General features: G+C 39.9%; 2 protein-coding genes across 4 annotated transcripts; one reads left to right on the top strand and one right to left on the bottom strand.

Moving 5' to 3' along the window:
• Nucleotides 1–575: 575 nt before the first annotated feature.
• LOC136677123 (G-rich sequence factor 1-like) lies at nucleotides 576–5,853 on the bottom strand. Of its 3 annotated transcripts, none has more exons than XM_066654542.1 (11): nucleotides 5,746–5,853; nucleotides 5,492–5,650; nucleotides 5,181–5,322; nucleotides 4,862–5,014; nucleotides 3,948–4,082; nucleotides 3,712–3,850; nucleotides 2,525–2,622; nucleotides 2,302–2,381; nucleotides 1,320–1,455; nucleotides 903–959; nucleotides 576–819 (listed from the first exon to the last, which is right to left on the bottom strand). In XM_066654542.1, exons 1-10 carry the CDS (start codon nucleotides 5,806–5,808, stop codon nucleotides 907–909), a joined length of 1,158 nt encoding a protein of 385 aa, XP_066510639.1. In that variant the 5' UTR covers nucleotides 5,809–5,853; the 3' UTR covers nucleotides 576–819; nucleotides 903–906. The 3 variants fall into 3 exon arrangements, with proteins under 3 accessions (XP_066510639.1, XP_066510640.1, XP_066510638.1); XM_066654543.1 differs by having other exon boundaries at nucleotides 5,492–5,647; nucleotides 5,746–5,843; XM_066654541.1 differs by having other exon boundaries at nucleotides 588–819; nucleotides 5,492–5,817.
• Nucleotides 5,854–6,736: 883 nt separating this feature from the next.
• On the top strand, nucleotides 6,737–17,324 carry LOC136676438 (MOB kinase activator 1B). The gene is made up of 6 exons (XM_066653463.1): nucleotides 6,737–6,979; nucleotides 11,596–11,762; nucleotides 13,936–14,029; nucleotides 14,230–14,363; nucleotides 14,573–14,736; nucleotides 15,712–17,324. The coding sequence occupies exons 1-6, from the start codon at nucleotides 6,966–6,968 to the stop codon at nucleotides 15,787–15,789; spliced, it is 651 nt and encodes a 216-aa protein (XP_066509560.1). The 5' UTR covers nucleotides 6,737–6,965; the 3' UTR covers nucleotides 15,790–17,324.
• The last annotated feature ends 5,728 nt before the right edge of the window (nucleotides 17,325–23,052 follow it).

The raw sequence follows: 23,052 nt of genomic DNA on the forward strand, positions 1-23,052 counted from the left end.
CTGTGTCTGCGTGGGTTTCCTGCGGGTGACTGTCTTTGAGGAGTGTGGTGTGTTCTCCATGTGTCTCTGCGTGGGTTTCCTCCAGGTGACTGTCTGTGAGGAGTGTGGTGTGTTTTCTCTGTCTCTGCGTGGGTTTCCTCCGGGTGCTCCGGTTTCCTCCCACAGTCCAAAAACACACGTTGGTAGGTGGATCGGTGACTCAAAAGTGTCCGCAGGTGTGAGTGAATGTGTGAGTATGTGTGTAATGCCCTGCGAAGGACTGGCGCCCCCTCCAGGGTGTATTCCCGCCTTGTGCCCAATGATTCCAGGTAGGCTCTGGACCCACCGCGACCCTGAACTGGATAAGCGCTTACAGATAATGAATTAATATATTTTACACTAGCTGCTGCAATATTTCTACGAGAATCTGATGGAAATGATCCATGTGGAAGATTTTCTTTGAATCATAACTCCCAATTCAACTCACACCTAAGAGGGGACTCACACTAATGGGACTTTGTACCCCTCTGGCCAACATTTGGCATTAGACATGGTCATCTGTTTTCACATTCGGCCAATAAAAGCAATACACAATTTCAAATTGCCATTCCAATCTTTTCACAAAACCATGTAAAGCCCTTTCCAAAAATTAACAGCAGTATGAAATTACTTCTGAAAACATATTTAACTCTATTACAGATCTGCTGTTGTGAACAAAAAAACTGGACCGTACACAACTTCAAAGGAATGTCCTCCAAGTGCCATCAGTTTAATTACCATCACATAACATTTACTATAATAAATACTGCAGATGCTTTGTACATTTTCACAGCTCTACACCTGAAAAGAGAAAAAAAAACATGGTGTCAATAACAGCTGTAGATTGGTGATTAATCTTAAAAAAACGGAAAAACAGAACTCACTTGTTCATTGCCCTTCATTTGATGCTGAATTCAGGAACAGCTCAATGTATCTGTCCTCTAAATAGAAAAGGAAAAACTTGTTAAAAATTAATTAAACCAAGTGTGTCCACTCCATAGAAGCTTTGTTCACACACAACTTTATTGGAATATAACCAATTAGAAGGAGAACACTAGCTGTCAGTTACCAAACACTAGTGTTGGCTGATATCTTTCTAAGTAATGGGGAAGAGGGTTGTCCTACACACTCAGCGAGAGGGAGAATAATTATTCTCGGAATTGCTAAAGCAGCCCCAAGGATAGAAATCCCCTTCTCCTAATGATAGGGCTGATACTTAGACATTTTGCGCTATTCCATTTATTTTAATGAATGGGAAGGTAAGATTGAGCTTGTGTTCATTACCGACACACACAACTTACGTATACACTCTTTATCTTTGGACATTGCTGTCACTGCGTCCTGGTGTGAAGTGAAATAAGCCTCTGCCTCACCCCGCGGACGTCCATCTGAGCCATACTCCATTAGAATCTTTTCCACTCGAATAGGAGAGAAAAACTAAGACAAACCAAAAATAGGAGATATATTCATTTAAAAAAATCATTAATATTCTGAACAACAATTATTTCCCTAAAAGGATCAAGGTCTTTGTCATATATATGTCAAGTCATTCATGCATGTATTCATCTTCTGTGAGAGCCTCCTGAGAATCATTGGGTGCAGGACATGAGTAAACCCTGGACATCATCATCATCCAGTCTCTCACACAGAGATAGACAATTTCCACACACTCACAAATGTTATTACTATATTCAGTCATTAAAACTGTTGAATTTGTTGCAGAAATTCCTCTGAAATGCTGCTAGGAATGTGCATATTTAAAAGAAATAGAAATTATATTTCAACATTAAAGAGGTAGGGTGGTTTTTCAAAAGGACTAAGAGGATCAGGAATGTGGTATATTTCTACACACTGATTTGGCAAAATAACCAAATCCATCCATCCATCCATGATCTGTAACCCTTATCCAGTTCAGGGTCACGGTGGGTCCAGAGCCTACCTGGAATAATTGGGCGCAAGGCGGGAATACACCCTGGAGGGGGCGCCAGTCCTTCACAGGGCAACACACACACACTAAAATAACCAAATCCATCCATCCATCCATTATCTGTAACCGCTTATCCAATTTAGGGTCGCGGGGGGTCCAGAGCCTACCTGGAATCATCGGGCGCAAGGCGGGAATACACCCTGGAGGGGACGCCAGTCCTTCACAGGGCAACACAGACACACACACATTCACACCTACGGACACTTTCAAGTCGCCAATCGACCTGCAACGTGTGTTTTTGGACTGTGGGAGGAAACCGGAAAATAACCAAATCAAAGCTTTAAAATATGTCTTACATTTACTATGTCTGCTGCTGAGGCTTGGAATGGAAGTCCTCTCATGTGAATATAGTGGATAGGCACAGATGTGCTGTTCACTGTAGAAGAGAAAGAGGGTTGATGTAGGTTTATACTTTATAATTTAAATGATTTTTATTTATATATTTATTTTATTTTAATTGTAATGCATTTGTATTATCAGTATCTTAACTGAACATAAATACTCTTGATCCTGACTCACTCCTCTGTGTGCGGAACGCTGTTCCTGACGCCTCTCCTCTCCCTTTGGTGTACTGGGTCTGAATCTCGTTCTTTTTACTGGCGAACACCTCGATGTACCTGTACAAACAGCAAGCAAAATATTTACAGTCTTAAGATTATGTCATTGGAAGATTAATACATCATGGCACCCATTATAACAAGTGAACAGACTGGGGTGCTTTGATCCAGCCACTCACAAGCCTATGGTCATTAATGGGGTATACAGCCCCCAACTCTGGGCTGTGGAGCAGTAGATCTATGTTCTCAGGAGGGATGGAGCTCCATCCAATATCTCTGGGGTGATCCACAAATATTGATCCAACTAATCTACATCCCTGACCTTACTAAGGCCCAATCCCATTTCATATTTTTATCTCAACCTGTTGTTTCACCTTGACCTCAGAGTTAAAATGTGTATTTGATAAATCCTCAGCAGCTCTGCCAGTCTGCAGTGATATCAGAGGACCACTACAGTGCTGCAATCACACTGCTGGACTTTAAATTTGAGGTACAATATGCTTCAGAATTGCTCCACAATCATATCATATCAAGTACACTTAAATGCTGTAGAAATGTCAGGTGCCCTCATGTAATTTCTTCAGCATTTAAGGTGGAACTGTGAATTAACTAGCTAACTATAGAGACATCAGCATACTACTAGCAATATGTTATGCTTGTTTTAAAGTAACGTGTCATAATATACTGAAAATACATTAAAATAGTACAATGGTTATCATACATTTTAAAGAAGAAAATGCTGACATTTCTGGGGTTTATGACAGCAATTTTGCCAGTGATTGACAAGGCAATCATAACAATCCATTTGACGTGTGTCTCTACCACTTTATTCCAACAAGAACTGAGACACTCCTAGGTAAAAAAATAAAAAGGCAGGGGGCTGAGTGGTAGGGGCAAGCGGTAAAATGGGATTCACACCAATATTCGAGTCTAGAATGAAGTCTATTCCTCACAGAAATGTTCAAACACATGGAAACATGTTCAAACAGTTCTTCACTTCAGAAGAAATGTGGGATGAGTAGGTGTCAACAAAATGGCCGTACACTGCCTTTTTTAAATACTGTTGTCTCTTCAGGCAACTCACATTTCAGTGCAATTGTGTAAATCAACTTAACACTGTGGAATATCATGTAAAAAAATCCTCCTGACCTGTTTCCAATGACCTCTCTGTCCTTCTGCAGGGCTTGATCTGCCATCTCCTGAGTGGCAAACTGCACAAAAGCATCTCCTGAACTTCGACCTCGATGATCAAGCACGAATGTGACTCCATCCTTCACAATGTCTAGTCCTGAAAGCATTGTTCAATGCAGAGTGAATGAGAGACTGTAATGAGTGTGGAACAAGGGTGATTTGGTTTTAAAGACCTGAGTTTTTGAAGTTCTCACCTGAGAAGAACTGAGTAACCTCCCTCTCCGTGCAGTTAAATGGAAGACCTCTGAGACGAACCACTCCGTCTTTACTGGGCTTCTCATCTGTGCCCTTTAAAATAGCCTCTGCGTCGCTGTTGGTTACTTCGTACACTGAAATATACAGCAAGCCATTGCTTTAAAAATTTTTCATGTGATATGTCTTCAGATCTGCACTGAAGAAACAGAGCTGGGAGGTTATACCCAAAGTCCTCACAGGAAAATATGTTCATCTGGTGGTGCCAGGCAGTTACTCCCACTGCCTGGATTAGGGTTAGGGAAACAAGACTAGGTTCCTATCTCTAACAACTAATTCAGTAAGAGGGTTATAAAAAACCACAGCACGTCTGACTGGATACTCTTTTTAATACTTTGTTCAAACTGATTCTCTTCAATAATTCATTCATTATCTGTAACCCTTATCCAGTTCAGGGTGGGTCCAGAGCCTACCTGGAATCATTGGGCGCAAGGCAGGAACACACCCTGGGGGCGCCAGTCCTTCACAGTGCAACACACACACATTCACACCTATGTACACTTTTGAGTCGCCAATCCACCTACCAAAGTGTGTTTTTGGACTGTGGGAGCACCAGACACAGGGAGAACACACCAAGTCCTCACAGACAGTCACCCGGAGGAAACCCACGAGGACACAGGGAGAACACACCACACTCCTCACAGACAGTCACCCAGAGCGGGACTCGTACCCACAACCTCCAGGTCCCTGGAACTGTGCGACTGCGACACTACCTGCTGCACCACTGTGAAAAAGCTTTATTTCACTGTAGAAAGCATTTATTGTTCAGACTGCAGAAACCCTGCACTGCTTACGTCAGAGATCTAACAACATTTGTATCAGACATACCTGTCTGAAAAAAGGCTTTATAACTTACCTTCTATATAGCGTGGGCCAAGATATGCCCTGTGTTTCTCCAAGGCTTTACTGATGTCCTTCTCATGCTCTAGCTCGATAAAGGCCTGTCCATTCGGCCGTCCATTTTTGAGCATTAGATGGACTCCATTCACACCACCTCGAATCTGACAATCTACAAGAACACAGTCACATCTTTATTAAAATAAACTAAAATAAAGGAGAAAGAGGGAGAGGTCACAGAGCCTTAAAAAGTACCACCCAGAATTATGAGAGATGAGAAAAGATATGAGGCATTCCAGCTTGACTGATATTGATCAGAGACACTTTTAAACACATACCATGAAAAAACTTCAGCAGGTCTTCAGCACTACAGGACCACGGCAGCCCTTTGACTCTGACAATGAAGACATCCTTTGTGTCTGTGTCCTGAGGGGGACTGTACTCAGGAAGAGGTGGGTACTCATCTTCTTTGTACGGTGCCTAGGAGAAATCAATGCATTATTATAACATTTCATCGTGGGTTTCATAAGAAGATCAATCTACTGTTCCACACTGGTCAGTGTATACTGGAAAGCTTAGGTACTGTTTTCATTAGGAGGCAAATTAATCTCTGTTTATGGTTTGCTTACTGCAGGAATAACGTCCTCACCTCTGTGGTCAGGGTTCTCCGCTGTGGTATTAAGAGAAAAGAGGAGTGGAGATCTAACGTTGCTCTTTTAGCCGTCCAGGAGTGTGTTTGTCTGGAGTGTGGGAACTTCACAGAGACAGAGCTCACACACACTTTCAGATCAGAAACAGAACTGATCTGCTGAGGACATAAAGAGCCTCGTCTGTTAAAACAGCGCAATACTGAGTGGAACAACGTTCCCCTCGCAAACACAGACATCAGAGCAGTTTAATTACCTCACACACGGATTCTGAGGACTTATACCGCTCCTCAATGTTCACGTTGACCCACTGTGACATAGGACATGAGTGGGGATGCTTACCGTGAAAATGGCTTTCTTTCAAAATAATAGTCCTCGTGCGTTCCTACAAACAAAATAAATTACATTTAAAAATCCAAATACAATACATCAAATAATATTACGGCAAAATCATTTATAAATGTGCAGATATCACATTTGGAACGCTATTAAACACTATACTTTTTTCTTGTTATCTCAGTATTCATGGCAACATACCTGCGCAAATCTCTCATGGTCTTATTTAAACCTCATTTTGAAGCCTTCTAGTAAGTTCCAACAGCTTTAAATTACTCGTATGCTGTTCTACTCCGTGTCATATAACGTAGTCCTACTCATGAGATATTAACGTGCATATCTGTGGAATACAAATCTGTGAAGTTCTTAATTGATATGCTATTTTGACACACTGCCCCAAGATATAATAAAAATTTTAATATATATATATATATATATATATATATATATATATATATATATATATGGTATAATATATAATAATGTAGCATCACAGCCAGTAGAGTAATGTTGAGTTGAGACTTTTATTTTAGAAAAGAATTTCGACGTCAAAAGCTTCGTTTTTGGCTTCTTTCACACTCACCAATAAAAGTCTTCTATTATGCTTCCTATTTATTCCTATTTAAGTATTCAATTATGGTGTGTACATTTTTGCTCCACTATGGTTTTCTTTTATAAACAAATATTGAATTAATAAAAACGTTAAAATAATTAGAATGTAAATGAAATCTATTCTATAAATAAATATTGTATAAACATATAATGAAGAGCACTTTAAACAAAAATAAAAATAAAATAAATGCAATAAATACAAATGGTGAATAAATATCGCGAGAAAATTTGAGAATTTGGGATTAGTTAGAGGAGGGTTAAGTTTCAAATAGCGTCTTAGCGCACTAGATAGTCTGTTAGTAATAGGACGTCACAATGAGGAGTACGTCTTTTTGTGTAGGGTTCATGGCGCATTAATATGCGCTTTAGGATGCAGCCGAGAAGTTTTGTGGCTCAGTCGGGAGAACTGTTGGAGGAGAGAAGGGTGTAAGGAGTCATCGGTTAGGATTTTTTAGAGTTCTCTTCTTTTTAAGACCGCGGCGGCTCATAACTCGACTCTGTTTCAACTGGACCTATTTAGCCCTAGATATGAGCTTTTTATTGTGAGTATGCTTTGTTTTTATTATCTTTATTCATGGCTATGCTAACGCTGTTGCGGCGGGACCGCAGGAGATGAGCCTGAAGTTGGCTACTTAGTCGAATTCTCCCAGTCCACCTTAAATTTAAGAGGAGACGGGCGAATTCGAGCACGAAATTTGCTTAATTAGTGTTTACCAGATTTAATTTACCAGTGCAGAGCTAGGCTGTATTGTTAGAAGGAAGCGTTCACATATTTTAAATGAATTTAAGGTGGAACGAAATATTCGACGAAGCAGCAACTTCAGCTTCGTCAGATTCACAATAACGTAGCTAGCCAGCTATTTGGGATCTTTAATATATTCCAGTATTTCAATATTACCGCTCAGCCAACGTTTACATTTAGTTAAATTTGAACCTTGTCACAGATTCGCGAAAGGAAGAAAAACCCAGTCTTTGATTAATAGCTAAAATTCTGATATTTTAAGGTGGAACGTATATCTTAAGTAAAAGGCTTGCTAATAACGGTCAACTTCACCGTAAACGTCGCATTTTGAGCTCAGTTAAAACGTTTTAAGAAGAATGAGTTTGGGAGATTGGGTCCTTGGCTGTTTGGCACAAGAAAGCCCTCTGTTTCTGATTTCATGTTTTTGAGATAGTCGTTAAATTACACTGCAGTTGAACATCAAGCCTTTGAAATTGTTAGCTAGTGATAACATGTCTGTGTGGTTCTGTTAATACTGTTTATAGAAGGCAAATCATGAGCAGAACAAATCATCGGTTTAATGGCTTTCTGTTTTGAAACAACAGTGTTACAAAGACAGAAAATCAGGGATTAATACGTCACAAACTTAAAGAACCAACTCCTTCAAATAAGTCTGAGAACATTTCATATTTATCCACCTGTACGTACTGAATGAAGGCAAATAACTTACATTAAACCACTGTTTAAGGGCATTAGGGTTTTTTTGCTTGGAATTGTTTTTTAAATTTGTAAGACTGGTGCACAGAACAGGTGAGTTTTTAGAAGTTTATTCAATGGTAATATTAGTACATCACAATATCAAATATTACAGTATGTGGCAGTAAAGTTAATGAAGCTGTGTTACTGCTGCACCTATAAAATACTTATCCATTTCTTTAGAATTGTTTAATTTAGAAAAACCAAAGGACCAAAGCATAGATGCTTACATTTTAATGAATAAAACTGTGGTGCATTCTGTAAAGTCAAATAACCGTTTAAAATCAGTCTGTCTAGCACTTTAAGATGTTGCACTTTCATTGCACATTTGTGAACCTTTTGTAGAACCATTTTACCAACAGTGTACTCTAAAATGCCTTTCAAGCCTGATATAACTTAATGTGACACCAAAGAGAACTTAACCTAAATTCTACTGTAATTTAAGAAAGAGAAACCAGGAAGATTTTCTCAAATTGATAAAAACAGTTGTTATTAAACGTTTGTTTTGTAGTAAACCTCCTCTTTTTTAAATAAATCTGAGGCCCCCAAAACTGAAAAGTTATTCTTGACCTTCATTAGGCTTTTTCAAATCATTGATAGTGTGGAAACTGTCAAATGACTGTTTGGTGACATCCACAACCCCATACAGATATATTTTGATGTATTAATTTGAAACTGCTTACAAATTTAAGATCAAATTATGAGAAGTTTTCATATGAAACAAGTAGAAAGCGTTATTATAAAATATTAAATTTTAATACCCAGACAAGACCTCCATAAGCAGTTAATGACTAAAGAAACTGATATGGTAATACACTTCTAATAAAATCCACATGACACAACTAATCAGAATAATAAATACAGAGATTAAAGATTATTAAAGTCTGTTCCATGTTACAGATGTAATTCCCATCAAAATATGATTAAATAGTGGTTTTTGTTTTATGTTAAAGGCTAAGCACCACTTAATGGACCTCCATGAATATTTCACATTATTGTAGTTACTGACATATATAAGTATGAATTAAAATGAAAATAACAGCTTAATTTGCTTTAAAACTGACAATTTTATTAAATTGACGGAAAAACCAGAGCTCGCTACGGAAATTCTTGAACGCAACCGTGACGTCACTGGTGGACAACAGCTGAACAACGCCGCGGTAAAACACCGTTATGACCGACTGTTATGACAGTATCTAGCTATCACTAGCTAAATAACCAACATTATTCATGACAATAGCCTAGCAATAAGCTAAACTCAAATTTAGAGGTACCGTTATTCTTGTAAATGTGATCGAAGTCGAACTCGAATTCATCCGACACTATAAACCTCCGTAATGCAGCTACGTAGCCGAGTATGATCTGAGCCACCGAGTTTAACACTTTTTTTGACACTTTCATATCGCTGGTGCTTGGTCTTTTAAGCTCTTATGGTAAGCTCTGTCTTCAAACCCCAAATGCTGCTGTTCAGGATTGTGGCAGTCTGTTTGGACACCATGTGTTTAAACCTATCGTCCAGTATCTTTTGTCAGGCCCCCTCAACTGCAAATGTTTTTAATTTGGATACAATTTATTCATTTTTGTGACATGTTTAAAAACAGATAACCCAGTTTAAACTTTACTCTGACACTGATCCATGGTGTTGCTCTGGAGAGCAGTATTAAATAATCAAAAATATTTTGATCAAATATTTCTTTGAAACATTGGTCAGGTTTAAACATACTGCCCAAAGCTAGTGTTTTAGCAGTAATCTGCCTGTAGTTATAGGAACCTGATTTAATTGTAAATCCTTAAATGAAACATCTGACGGTACAGTGACATCAGTTTGTTTCATCTGTTTTAGTCATTTAAAGATAGAAACAAGGCACTCATGTAGCATGTAATAACATGTCGATAGATCTTAGTAGCAGATAAAAACACATTAACAGCTGGTACCGTTCTCCCCTCGGTTCTTTTATTTGTTTTGACTGAAGATTTCTGACTCAGCAGCTTACTGTTCTCTTCTAAATCTTTTTAAAGACACACTTTAGTCCGACTGAAGCATGAAACGGGTTGTTTCAAAACACTCTAGTGCCCATAGGCAGTGTCATTTGAGACAATAATGTAATGAAGTCTTGAGTTAAATTGAATCAGCTTGTTACCCACCATACAGTAGGGCCCTGTGCTGGTTATAGGTTTTGTTGTGAAGAGCATTTATTTGGCTCCGAGGCAGAGAACTTCTTCCGTATGAAGAAGTATGCAGTTAAAAAGGCAATTTCCTTTATTGGTTTATCTCTGCCTTTTTTTTGGCGAGGTCTTAGGAGACTGCAATTTCCCAAAATGCTTTAATACCCTTCGTATGCACACGGTGCAACAGTGGGGGTTCATAGAATGTGCTTACCATTAGGCCCACAATTAAAAGAGAACAGAGAACTTGTATCTGCTCATGTTTATATGGGATCTTTACATTTCCGGTTGCGTTACAAACTAAAATTAGAGTTTCAGTGAATTGTTTTTCTGTGTACTTTCTCCATCTTGCTGTGACAAAACATTACTAACCCTTGAATTTGGAATTCAGTGTCTGTTTCCCGGCACATTGAACGATTAATCGAATGAAGTTCTTGTCCGACAGCTTTCACACCCAAACCAATTCTTTGCTAGAAGCTACTGTAAAAATAACAGTGAGTCACTCGATTGCACTCCACCATTGAAAGGTCTTGCCTTCTAAAGCCAAGCCCAGTTGGAAGAAGGCAGAAACTGTGGTGTCTGATATCAGCAACATTTGGTGTTGAAAAGAATGGAGCTGAATATAAAGGACTGGTCAGACCCAGAGAGAAATACCACATGCTCAGTTTTTCATGATGTAATGGTTTAGGTGCTTTTGGCTTTAGGTTTCAACCCCAGTTCCAATTTGTCCATCATCGATTCTCCATTTGTGTTTTGCAGATTAGTGCTCAAGTATACCCTTGTATGTTTTCTTCTAATTTAGTCTTATACCTGTTATATACTCCGTATGTGCACAAATTGACCTGGGAAAACTGTTGTTATGCTGCCTGCAAGTTTAATGAGGGCCTTGCTTCTGTGTGATCAAAGTAGCTGTAACAGCTAATGGGCTGAATAATGAGAATACTGAGGGCCAACTTGCTAACTTGCCAGTGCAACTGTTATGTTTCATGTTTACTTATTTTTTAACATGCAATTTGTTGCTACAGTACTTTAAATAAAATAGAAAATATGGTAATATTATATTCTGCATGTATGAAAAACACAAAATCATACAAAAAATAGAATTAAATTTAAATATTCTCTTTTTTCTGTATTTTCCCTTCAGAGTCAAGGTCAAAGAAATGTTCTTAAGCCTCAAGTGATATTTGATTGCATTGCACGACTCACTTCCCTGATGAGAGGATATTATATTGCTGTGTTGATCATGTTTAGCATTGCAGAATTGCTTTGTGCGCACTGCAGCGTGTTAAAGCTGTCCTCAGGGATAAAAGTTAAAACTTTCCTTAGGGGAATTGGGTTTCAAGGTCAAAACAGGAGGTTGTGGAAGGTAGTGTTTTAGTAAGAAAGGGCTCCAGTGGATTCATGAGAACTTTAAAAAAAAAAAAAAAAAAAAAAAAAACACAGTTATTTGTTTTTCAATGTGTTCTCTTTTACTTTGAATAGTTTCTCACTTTGATTCCTCTTACGTTCTCACAGTGGAAGCCGCTCGTCAAAGACGTTCAAGCCGAAAAAGAATATTCCAGAGGGCTCTCACCAGTATGAGTTACTGAAGCATGCCGAGGCCACCCTGGGCAGTGGGAACCTGCGCATGGCCGTCATGCTCCCGGATGGAGAGGACCTCAATGAATGGGTGGCAGTCAACAGTAAGCATCATGTGATCCTCCTGCATGTGCATACAGTATGATTCAGTTTTGCTTCAGGGTTTTGTTACTCATTTAGATTTACAACCAGCTTCTGTCTTCTAAAGATGCTGTGAGTTTGGTGTTTTGGTACTCTGTGCGTCTACTCAGAAGCACAGTGTTTTTAAAAAAATCTCAAAAACAAGGTGAGGTCTATTGTAGGCCTCAACATATTTATTTTTTTATATTTAGAATACAAGAAACTTTATGTTTTGCTACACAGATTTAGTGTGAATTAACCATAAAACAGTGTTTGCCATGTTTAACATGATTAAAAATAAATCCTGGATATACATATACATTCATTCATTTATAATCTGTAAGCGCTTATCCAGTTCAGGGTCACGGTGGGTCCAGAGCCTACCTGGAATTATTAGGCGCAGGGCAGGAATACTCCCTGGAGGGGGTGCTAGTCATTCACAGGGCAACACAGACACACACACACACACTCACTCACACACTCACACCTACGGACACTTTGAGTCGCCAATCCACCTACCAATGTGTGTTTTTGGACTGTGGGAGGAAACCGGAGCACCCGGAGGAAACCCACGCGAACACAGGGAGAACACACCACACTCCTCACAGACAGTCACCCGGAGTAAACCCACATGAACACAGGGAGAACACACCAACTCCTCACAGACAGTCACCCGGAGCGGGAATCGAACCCACAACCTCCAGGTCCCTGGAGCTGTGTGACTGCGACACTAACCTGCTGCGCCACCGTGCCGCCCCTACATACATTTTATGAATATAAAATTGGAGTATATTCTAGTGATGTTTCCAAAAATATTCAAATATTCACTATATTCAAAACCCATTTCCAGAAAAGTTGGTACATTTTGTAAAATACAATAAAACACATATAATTTATTAATTCATTTGAACTTTTATTTTACTGAAAAAAGTACAGAAAAAAAAAGATTTCCAATTTTTTTATTGAACAACTTGATTCACTAATTTTCTGTTTGTGAAACACACCACTGCACTAGGGGCTGTGAGCATACACCCAGAGCTGGGGGTGGGGTGGAACTGGGGCTGTTTGATTTGTTGCTGCTTCATGTCTATGCTGACAATAAACACTGATGTCTTCGATTCTCATTAGATTTTGACCGCTTGTTGTAGGCCTATTTCAATTTTTTCAATTCCTGTAAATAGTCTTTTCCCTTTTTGTCAGGCATCCCTAGTTGGTACCATGCTCAAAGTCTTGCTAACTCTTGACTACTGTTTGAGAAGCTTTTTCCACCCTTTGTGTACAACTTAGATGGGTTTATTAGTGGCCATGGATCAGTGAACATACATACTGGTGTGGGTCATTGCATCTTTTGAGGCTGCATACTTTTATGACAAGCCATTATACAACTTCTATTGATGTTCCACACGGTTCAGTGGCCCATTGCCCCATTCAGCTGTGGCAGACTTTCCCAAGACACTGAACTGACAGGGGTAAAAATAGGATTCCCAGTGTGTACTCTAACGTGGAACAATATAGCTTCATAATCCCCCTCCCTTTGTAATATCAATGTTGTTTTGCATTCCATTGGTTTGTGTTCATCTCTCTTTCTGCTTTCTTCCTTTCTATACATAGTTAGCCTACTTCTAGTGTGCTACTACCCATTTTGTGTTATCCTTGAGGCATTGACTGTTGCCTCTGGTTGCAGCCTGTTTAGAACAATGGAGATAAGGCAGTGGAACTAGCTTCTAATGTGTCTGTTAGCCTCAGGCGAAGGCGGTTTTCAGTGGCAGTAGTCTGGTTGATACGTCCATGGTGTTGGGTTTCATTTAATTGCGGAGGACTGAGCAAATGGGTGTAGCTTCAAGGCTTAAGCCTAGTAAGAGCAAAGCAGACTGACATTTTATATAAACATGCTGCATCTCACTGAAGTTACTATACATGTAAAGGTAAATTTCCCTTTCAGTTTCTCGCTGTTATTGTGTTCAAATGGATATGCGCTCTTAACCCCTTTTCTTCCCTTTGATAGTGGGAAAAGCTTTCTAAAACTTAAAGTTACAGTAGACATACAAACTATAGAAAGCCTGTTTAATGAATGTATGTTCTCAGTCCCTCTTAATGTGCCCATTGCATATTGCACATTGATTTGCTACTAATACATATCTTTGTGTTTTCCCCCAGCTGTGGACTTCTTTAATCAGATCAACATGCTGTATGGGACCATCACTGACTTCTGCACTGAGGAAAGCTGCCCTCTAATGTCTGCTGGACCTAAGTAAGTGACACTTTTTGCACTTCTTAACTGTTCTGTGCCAAATATCTCAGGAGAAACTATACTGAATAAAAGAGTTATTGTGTTGTAACTGTGCTAAGCAGGACATGCATTAAGGTGTGCAATCAATTTGAGATCAGCGTCATTCTGTGATTCATGATTGTTATGTATTGCTTATAAATATGATCTGAATTGATCTCCAGGTATGAATATCACTGGGCTGATGGAACCAACATAAAAAAGCCAATCAAATGCTCCGCTCCCAAGTACATTGATTACTTGATGACCTGGGTTCAGGACCAGCTTGATGATGAAACACTCTTTCCTTCAAAAATCGGTAGGAAGATTTATTTATTGCAAATGAACTGATGTGTCTGTATTGAATGTACTACGTTTAAAATGTTTTGATAATGATTAAGAAGTGACTGGAATTATGTCCTGAAGTTCTATACATTTTCAGCTTTGCTCTGAAATAAATGGATCACTTTGAGAATGTGTTCTCATTTATAAGTCCTTTTTTAAGTCCCTCTCAATTCTGTATCCCAGGTGTCCCTTTCCCAAAGAACTTCATGTCTGTGGCGAAGACCATCTTGAAACGACTGTTCCGTGTCTATGCTCACATCTACCACCAGCACTTTGACTCAGTCATCCAGCTGCAGGAGGAGGCCCATCTCAACACCTCCTTCAAGCACTTCATCTTCTTCGTTCAGGTGTGTGGGCGTGATATAGTTTGGTGCAATCGAAAAGCTATGAAGCTGCCTTTAAAAAAATAAATAAATAAAACAAATTCAGTATTTTTCACAAATTGTTTTAAAATTTATTAATCAATAAAGAAAATTATTGCTTACATATTCATGTACAGACATAAGTATACAGACGTACACCTAGACATTTAATCACATACATAAATACACATTTTCTCATATATTTAGTGTCCCAGAGAATAGTCTTTACAAAGTACATTAAGAGTCTTTTGTCTTTTTAACTCGGTCCTGATGCTCTTCATAAGTACATCACTAGAAACAAAAAACTGTTCTGTAGTCATTTTACATCATGTTTTCCACAACTTTGATTTAACCTCATCAATATTATAATCAAAAATACCATAATATGTACAGGAGGTCGTCGGGTTACGTCAGTCCTGAATTACGATGTTTCGTGGTTATCTCCCATTTACTGTATAAAGCCTTGTTTTGACTTAAGTGGTTTTGCGTCATAAACGTCGTAACGCGAACTCCGTGTTTGGTGTGCGCGGCGCGGCGGAAGAATACCTCGGGACAGAGGAGGATAGTTGTGGGGATGAGTGCTTACAGTATGTTATTTATACAGTATGTACGTATGTTCCGACTTGCACCGAAAATCGGTTTGCGACGTAGGAACGGATCAACGTCGTAAGTCGAGGACCCCCTGTACATTTAATATTCACACAAAAATGTAAACCAATATCCTTTACTTTTTCCCCCATACCTCTTTATCCAGAGATTCTTCCTCTTGACACTTTCCTTTCCATTGTGAGGCATGTTTTCCATGTTGTGGCCTTTCACTTCTCAGTCGGTTTTGCTTTTAGGAAAAACGCGATGTCTTGTTGTTATTCTGCTGAACAAAAGGTCGTCCCTGATTAGTTGCATAATCTGCATTCCCTTTCTCGAAGGTGCACCCCTCTAATTTTTCTTATTCTTTTGTAGGAGTTCAACTTGATTGACAGGAAGGAACTTGCGCCCCTTCAGGAGCTGATCGAGAAGCTGACATCCAAGGACAGATAAAAACAGAACACATTTTACTTGTGCTCCAGTCTCCCCCTGGTTACTGTGCACAAACAGCCTGGCTTTGCTCTCAAATTGTGAGGCTGGCTCCTGGAACAGTGAAGACTAAACCGAACCGTTGTAGAAGCGTCCTCCATAGATTTGTGTCTTACTCTCCACAACTTTACAAAAGGTTCCTTTAACTTGGGTAATGATAACTCCCTGTGTTACCAATGTCCGTGTGAGGTTATTTCTCAAAGCAGATCGTATCTACGTAAGTGCCTGACGTATGTCCACCTTCAAATTGTAATTGTTTTATGAAAGAAGTACCACTATCACACTGAAAAGGGAAAAGCGATTCAGACATAAAGAGATGAAGATGAGCCCTGCTTGCTTTTGCAGTTTGTACCGTTTGTTCTAAAATCTATCATAGCTGGACCTTTTTTTTTTTTCTCTCTTGGGTAAGCCTTTATCATTTATTAGTCGTAGTGGTGCTGCACACGAAAATAAAAATTTGCACTGGGCCTGTAGTTGCCTAACATGACCTTTTTGTACTAGTAGAGTAACTGAGAAATTAACACTAATTACATGCATCGAAACGTTCTGATTTTACATAAGAATGCCCTTACAGGCGGGTGGGCCTTTAGATTTTGGTGGGAAGGAAATGGGGCTAATAAGATTACTATGCAATATCTGCATTCATTAAATCTCTGTATTCCTTTGCGCTTCATACCATAGACCACATTTGTAGAGGTTTTGGCCGTGAAATTACAGCTAGTGCCAATAATCCAGCCCACTGTGGACCCCTTGTGTGAGTAAAATCGAAGTAACCGCAAACGTCTGGAGAAAAACTCATAGTGCCGGCTTTTTCATTCATGTTTTTTCCCCCTCTTTCTCTCTGACATTAACCCTACAAGTTTGTTGTGTTCTGACTGAAGATGTTTCCTTAATGCTTTTTCCCATTAGAGACAAATATGAAGAGGGAAACCTGGACTTGTAAGAAATGCATAAATGGAATATATGATCAGTGTAAACATTTTAAGCATAAATCCATATGAATATCTGAATATTTTATGTACTATTGGTTGGTTTTTGTTGTTTGCACTTTGAATTGTTTGCATATTAAGAGGTTGTGAGTTCCACTAAAGCTACCTCTTCCCAGATTTATGATAATGATGCTATTTTGCAAAAGAAGATTTTATCGGTTTGTGTAAAGTGTGTCCCTACTGCAATAGAATGAAATCGCATTTATTTGCTGTTGATTGATTTGGTTTCACCCCATGAATGTCATATGTTTTATGAATGTTAATGAATAGGTAGGAGCTAGTGCTGGAAATGATTGCTTGACTTTTTCCACAGACTTTATTTCAAAATGATATAAGAAATAAAATCCTGAGAGCAGTGATTAAACACTATCTTTTTTTTTTTTTTTTTTTTTTATATAAGACTTGTAAATAATGTACACAGGTTAAGTTTGCAGTGGGAAGAAGAGAAAAGAGCTTAACTTTTTTTGATTTTGTGGTACCATACTGAATGCTGTTTATAGTATAATAAAATTTGTTTGACCAATGTTGTCTTTTGAGTTTTCTCTATTCATTAAATCATACAGCATGTGTTTTATTGGTTGGCATGGCAACAATGCAGATCCTGGGGTTATGAGTTCAAACACCACCACGGGTCACTGCCTGTGAGCTGTTTGGTGTGTTCTCCCTGTGTCTGTGTGGGTTTCTCCCGAATGCTCAGTTATCCTCCCACATGTTTGTAGGTAGGCAGTTGTTCATAAGTAAGTGCAAAGATGTGAGTGGGTTGTCCAGGGTGTGTTCCTGCCTTGCACCCAGTGAATCCAGGTAGGGCCTGTTGCGACCTTGAAATGTGAAAATATAGTTAAAAGAAAATGAATGACTACGGTTAATTTTTACGTTTGCAGTTAAGGTCTTACTGCTGAAGGATTGTTTTCTAAACAATAATTTCCTTGTTTAATTTTACAGAAATTACTGCCATCTGCTAAATTGGTCATGTTTAGCTCCTCCAAGTTGGTACGTTTGAAGTACCCACTGCTGTAGGGTGCCATCTGCTGGAGGTTGCCTTAATGGCAGCTGCTACTGTGCGTTATCTTAAAAAAAACAATGGCGTCTCTGAACAGCTGAGTCTTTTAACTCGGTCATCGTTTCTGTCCTAGGTTTTTAATGCTGTAATAAGCGAGCAACTGGTAAATTAATGAGTTGACCTGTATTGTTAAAAACAAATAGACTTTACAGCTCTGTATTCTGATGATCTTCTCTTAAAGGAATTTCAAGTTCAAAACAACTGAATTCAGAGTTTTCCATCCTCTTAACCCTGACTGCTCAATCAGCCGAAACAAACTCTCATTCTTTAGATTTGCACTGAAGCTAATGGAGGTTAATGAACAAAGGCTTAGTTAAAGTTCAGGCTTTAGCATGGATGCTACTACTGTTTTGAGCTTTTCCATTCTTTTAATAGATAACAGTGTGTCCCTCTGTGTCAAAATGACACAAGCGAGTGAACTTGGTCGCATAAGCTACTATCTTTTTTTCATGATCCTTAGTGGAACTTTTACAGTTCTGTGTGGGGCTCTTAATTTTGTCATCCTACCACCTGCCTTTAGAAATGACCCAGCTGTATGACATATGAGGACCGTGTGGTAATAGACAGGAAAATACAAAGTACATATAAAATAGGTGTCCGATATTTGCAAGGTATTTTATGAATACGGAATTCAGTGCATGATTAAATATAATCTAGCTAATGCTACCTGTTGAAACAGGCTGTTCTTTAGAGGCCACTGGAAACTGACACATGTACAGACTTGCTGCAGTCATTCCATTAAATTCTCAGTAGTAAGAGTATGAACTGTGTCTGTGACATCACAATCATGAAGATTTTTGTTATTGTTGATAGCTTGAAGAGGTCTTAGCTCAGCTATGATTCTCACATCATGTCTGAGCCCCTGTCTCCCCAGCCAGGCCTTTCAGGGCCTCACTTCAGCCCTGCTGGCTGTGGGATGCTGCTGTTTGCAGCTGGATGAATGTCAGTTCACAGCTTCTGGCTCCTGAGGCTTGCTGAGTCAGAGCTGTCTGTCTGCCTCAGCAGGTGAACACAGATACAAGGGGGTTTTGTACAAAGGCCTCATCCTCACTTTAGATTTTGTGGTGTGTTTTACAAAAGCTTTTCCAAGTAAAAATCGTTTGAGGTGAATCTAACATTTCAACAGCTCCTGAGAAAAATGTCAAAACAAAGGCAAAAATGGGTCCTGGGGATGTGGGTTTTAATCATTGCCTTGGTTCATTTTCTGAGGAGTTCTGTGTTTTCCTGTGTGTGTGGGGGGTTTACTTCAGCTGCTTAGCTTCCTCCCACAATCCAAAAACACAAATTAGTAGGTGGGCTGGTTGTGTGAAACTGTCTAAATGTGTATTTGTGTGAGTGTGTGATACCCTGTCCAGGGTGTGTTCCTGTCTTGACCCACTGTGGCTCTAAAGAGTATAAAGTTTTTACAGATGATGAGTGAAGGATTGAGTACATTTGGGGGCATCCTCTACAGCTCAGTGCAGCAGTGGGAGAACATGGACATGAATGTATTGAAAAGATAACTTTCTGTGTTATTGTGATAGTCCAATGTCATATGGTATGTGCCATGTGCCTCGGTTTGTTGCATGCAGTATTTATGTTCCTACCACAGGGGGGTGTCAGTTGACCCTAAATAGCCAGTTAATCTCAGCCTCTGTTTTGCAGAATCTGTCCTATTTAGTGTGTAATTAATTACGACTAATATTTGTGGGCACCAGCTCATTCAACATTTATTTTAAAATGAATAACATTAAAAATATTACAAAATCCATTTTTGTGGATTTTTAGTTTACTACACCATTTAAACAGATGTCCTTCATATTCTGTAAATAATTCATTATGAATAGATCAAACGAAACGCTCCAGAATGACTCGCATTTAATTCAACGTCAAGAAGGTTTTTTCCCTTCTCCAGTAAACAGACTAGACTAATTCGGAGATACATGTTTATCTTAGTTTGGTGTGTTCTCCCTGTGTCCGCGTGGGTTTCCTCCGGGTGACTGTCTGTGAGGAGTGTGGTGTGTTCTCCCTGCGTCTGCGTGGGTTTCCTCCGGGTGACTGTCTGTGAGGAGTGTGGTGTGTTCTCCCTGTGTCTGCGTGGGTTTCCTCCGGGTGACTGTCTGTGAGGAGTGTGGTGTGTTCTCCCTGTGTCTGCGTGGGTTTCCTCCGGGTGACTGTCTGTGAGGAGTGTGGTGTGTTCTCCCTGTGTCTGCGTGGGTTTCCTCCCACAGTCCAAAAACACACTTTGGTAGGTGGATTGGCTACTCAAAAGTGTTCGTGAGTGTGTGAGTGAATGTGTGTGTGTTGCCCTGTGAAAGATTGGTGCCCCCTCCAGGGTGTATTCCCGCCTTGCGCCCAATGATTCCAGGTAGGCTCTGGACCCACCACGACCCTGAATTGGATAAGCACTTACAGATAATGAATGAATGATTGAATAAATGTATGTTTATCTTTGGACAGTGACAATATATCGGATGATGCTTCATAACACCAAAGCACACATTATCAGTGTTTCACACACAGTAAACATTAGCATAAGGTCACATGTCATCCATTGTTGACATCCAGTAACACCGTCCCACTGCAGACCCCTACTCTACTGTAGATAGTGATTTTTTTAACACTTCAAAATAACATCCAACATTAATACCCATCTGTATTGTGTGAGGAGCCTTGAGTAGTGGTTGTTTTTGGCCTGAGCTGCAGTCTTTTGCCTTGTCTGTGCTTCTACGGAAAATCCTGCACTGCCCTTGTGCCTCAGACTAAGGTCTGGAATGTGCCAGAGGCATACGTTGTGTCGGACAGCTTTAAAGATGACAGGGAATGTTTTAGGGCCCTTAACTGTACTCTCCAGTGTCTTTGTTTCAAATATCTCTGGTGCAGGAATGTTATTAAATGTCTCATCTTGTGGACCCACAGTGGAGAAGAGTGGAGACAGGAGTTGCACAGAGCAGACAGGTGGCTTGGCTGGAGATCTGATAGAGGGAGAAAGTAAAGGCCAAGAGGAAATGTAAAATATTTAGTGCTGAGTAAGTGGGTTTGGCTTTCTCCGTGTTGCTTACTGTGTCTCTGAGGCATGCTCTGGAACATCAGTGTGCCATGTCCATTACAAACTCAAGAAGTACAACCCCAGTTCCAATGAAGTTGGGACATTGTGTAAAACATAAATAAAAACAGAACACCATGATTTTCAAATTCCTTTTCCACCAATATTCAATTGAATACACTACGAAGACAAGATATTTAATGTTCAAATGGATAAACTTTTTTTTTTGTTTTTTTTTTTTGCAAATATTCACTCATTTTGAATTTGAGGCCTGCAACATGTTCCAAAAATGTTGGGACAGGGGCATGTTTACCACTGTGTTACATCACCCTTCCGTTTACCAACACTCATTAAGCGTTTGGGAACTGAGGACACTAATTGTTGAAGCTTTGTAGTTGGAAATTCTTTCCCATTTTTGCTTAATGTACAACTTCAGTTGCTCAACAGTCCGGGGTCTCCGTTGTCGTATTTTGCGCTTCATAATGTGTGACACATTTGAAATAAGCAGAGACATCCCTGAAAAAGAGGTTGCTTGGATGGCAGCATATGTTGCTGTACCTTTCAGCATTAATGAAACACCTTCACAGAGGTCCAAGTTACCCATGCCATGGGCACTAACACACCCCCATACAATGAGAGATACTGGCTTTTGAACTTTGCAATGATAACAATCCGAACAGTCCTTTTCCTCTTTGGCTGGAGGACATGACGCCCATGATTTCCAAAAATGTGGATTCGTCAGAACACAGGATATTTTTCCACTTTGCGTCAGTCTATATCTGATGAGTTCAGGCCCAGAGAAGCCGGCTGCGTTTCTGGCTGTTGTTGATATATGGCTTTTGCTTTGAATGGTATAGTTTTAACTTGCACTTGTAGATGGAGCGACGAACTGTGTTCACTGACAATGGTTTTCGGCCTTGTCGCTTACTTGCAGAGATTTCTCCAGATTCTCTGAATCTTTTGATGATATTATGGACTGCAGATGATGAAATCCCTAAATTCCTAGCAATTGTATGTTGAGAAACAATTTGTTCACAAAGTGGTGAACCTCACCCCATCCTTGCTTGTGAATGACTGAGCCCCTCAGGGATGCTCCCTTTATACCCAGTCACCTCTTTCCAATTCACCTGTTCACCTGTGGAATGTTCCAAACAAGTGTTTTTTTAAGCATTCCTTAACTTTCCCAGTCTTTTGGTGCCCCTGTCCCAATTCATTTTGGAACGTGTTGCAAGCCTCAAATTCAAAATGAGTGAATATTTGTAATGTATTCAACTGAATGGTGGTTAAAAGGATTTGTAAATTGAAGTCATGTAATAACATAATTTTGGGAGTAGAACCATGCCAGAACTCCTCCTCTCAGCCCTATATATACCCTGCAAATTCACGTCATTTCTGTGTAAGACAAACTTGCTCCACCTCGTCTCCACCTTTTTCTTACATTAATTTATCCAACGGGGATCCGGCTTCATGCGCATTCATAAGCCACACTGAACTCCTCCCCAAAAACTTCTGAGTTCACCTCCCTGTTTCAGCCTCTATGGGCGTGGCCTGTACTAGCAAATCATAGTATTCTGTTTTTATTTCTGTTTTACACAATGTACCAACTTCATTGGGATTGGGGTTGTAGAATCTGGGAGTGAAATGTTAATAATTTTCAAACTCAAGAATGGTATTTAGGGGCGGCAAGGTGGGACAGCAGGTTAGTGTCGCAGTCACACAACTCCAGGGGCCTGGAGGTTGTGGGTTCGATTCCCGCTCCGGGTGACTGTCTGTGAGGAGTGTGGTGTGTTCTCCCTGTGTCTGCATGGGTTTCCTCCGGGTGACTGTCTGTGAGGAGTGTGGTGTGTTCTCCCTGTGTCTGCGTGGGTTTCCTCCGGGTGACTGTCTGTGAGGAGTGTGGTGTGTTCTCCCTGTGTCTGCGTGGGTTTCTGCCGGGTGATTGTCTGTGAGGAGTGTGGTGTGTTCTCCCTTTGTCTGCGTGGGTTTCCTCCGGGTGACTGTGAGGAGTGTGGTGTGTTCTCCCTGTGTCTGCGTGGGTTTGCTCCGGGTGCTCCGGTTTCCTCCCACAGTCCAAAAACAAACATTGGTAGGTGGATTGGTGACTCAATGACAAATGTTGACAAAATGGTGACAGATGTTTGTAGGTGTGAGTG

The sequence above is a fragment of the Hoplias malabaricus genome, chromosome X2, assembly GCF_029633855.1.
Source record: "Hoplias malabaricus isolate fHopMal1 chromosome X2, fHopMal1.hap1, whole genome shotgun sequence".
NCBI lineage: Eukaryota > Metazoa > Chordata > Actinopteri > Characiformes > Erythrinidae > Hoplias > Hoplias malabaricus.

Coding starts and splice junctions, on each gene's coding strand:
- LOC136677123 (XM_066654541.1), bottom strand. CDS start 5,728: ATGTCTGTGTTTGCGAGGGGAACGTTGTTCCACTCAGTATTGCGCTGT. Junction 5,015..5,180: donor CCTGCTGAAGTTTTTTCATG/GTATGTGTTTAA, acceptor GTGTTCTTGTAG/ATTGTCAGATTCGAGGTGGT. Junction 2,623..3,711: donor AGAGAGGTCATTGGAAACAG/GTCAGGAGGATT, acceptor CTGTTTGTACAG/GTACATCGAGGTGTTCGCCA.
- LOC136676438 (XM_066653463.1), top strand. Junction 11,763..13,935: donor TGAATGGGTGGCAGTCAACA/GTAAGCATCATG, acceptor GTTTTCCCCCAG/CTGTGGACTTCTTTAATCAG. Junction 14,737..15,711: donor ACTTCATCTTCTTCGTTCAG/GTGTGTGGGCGT, acceptor ATTCTTTTGTAG/GAGTTCAACTTGATTGACAG.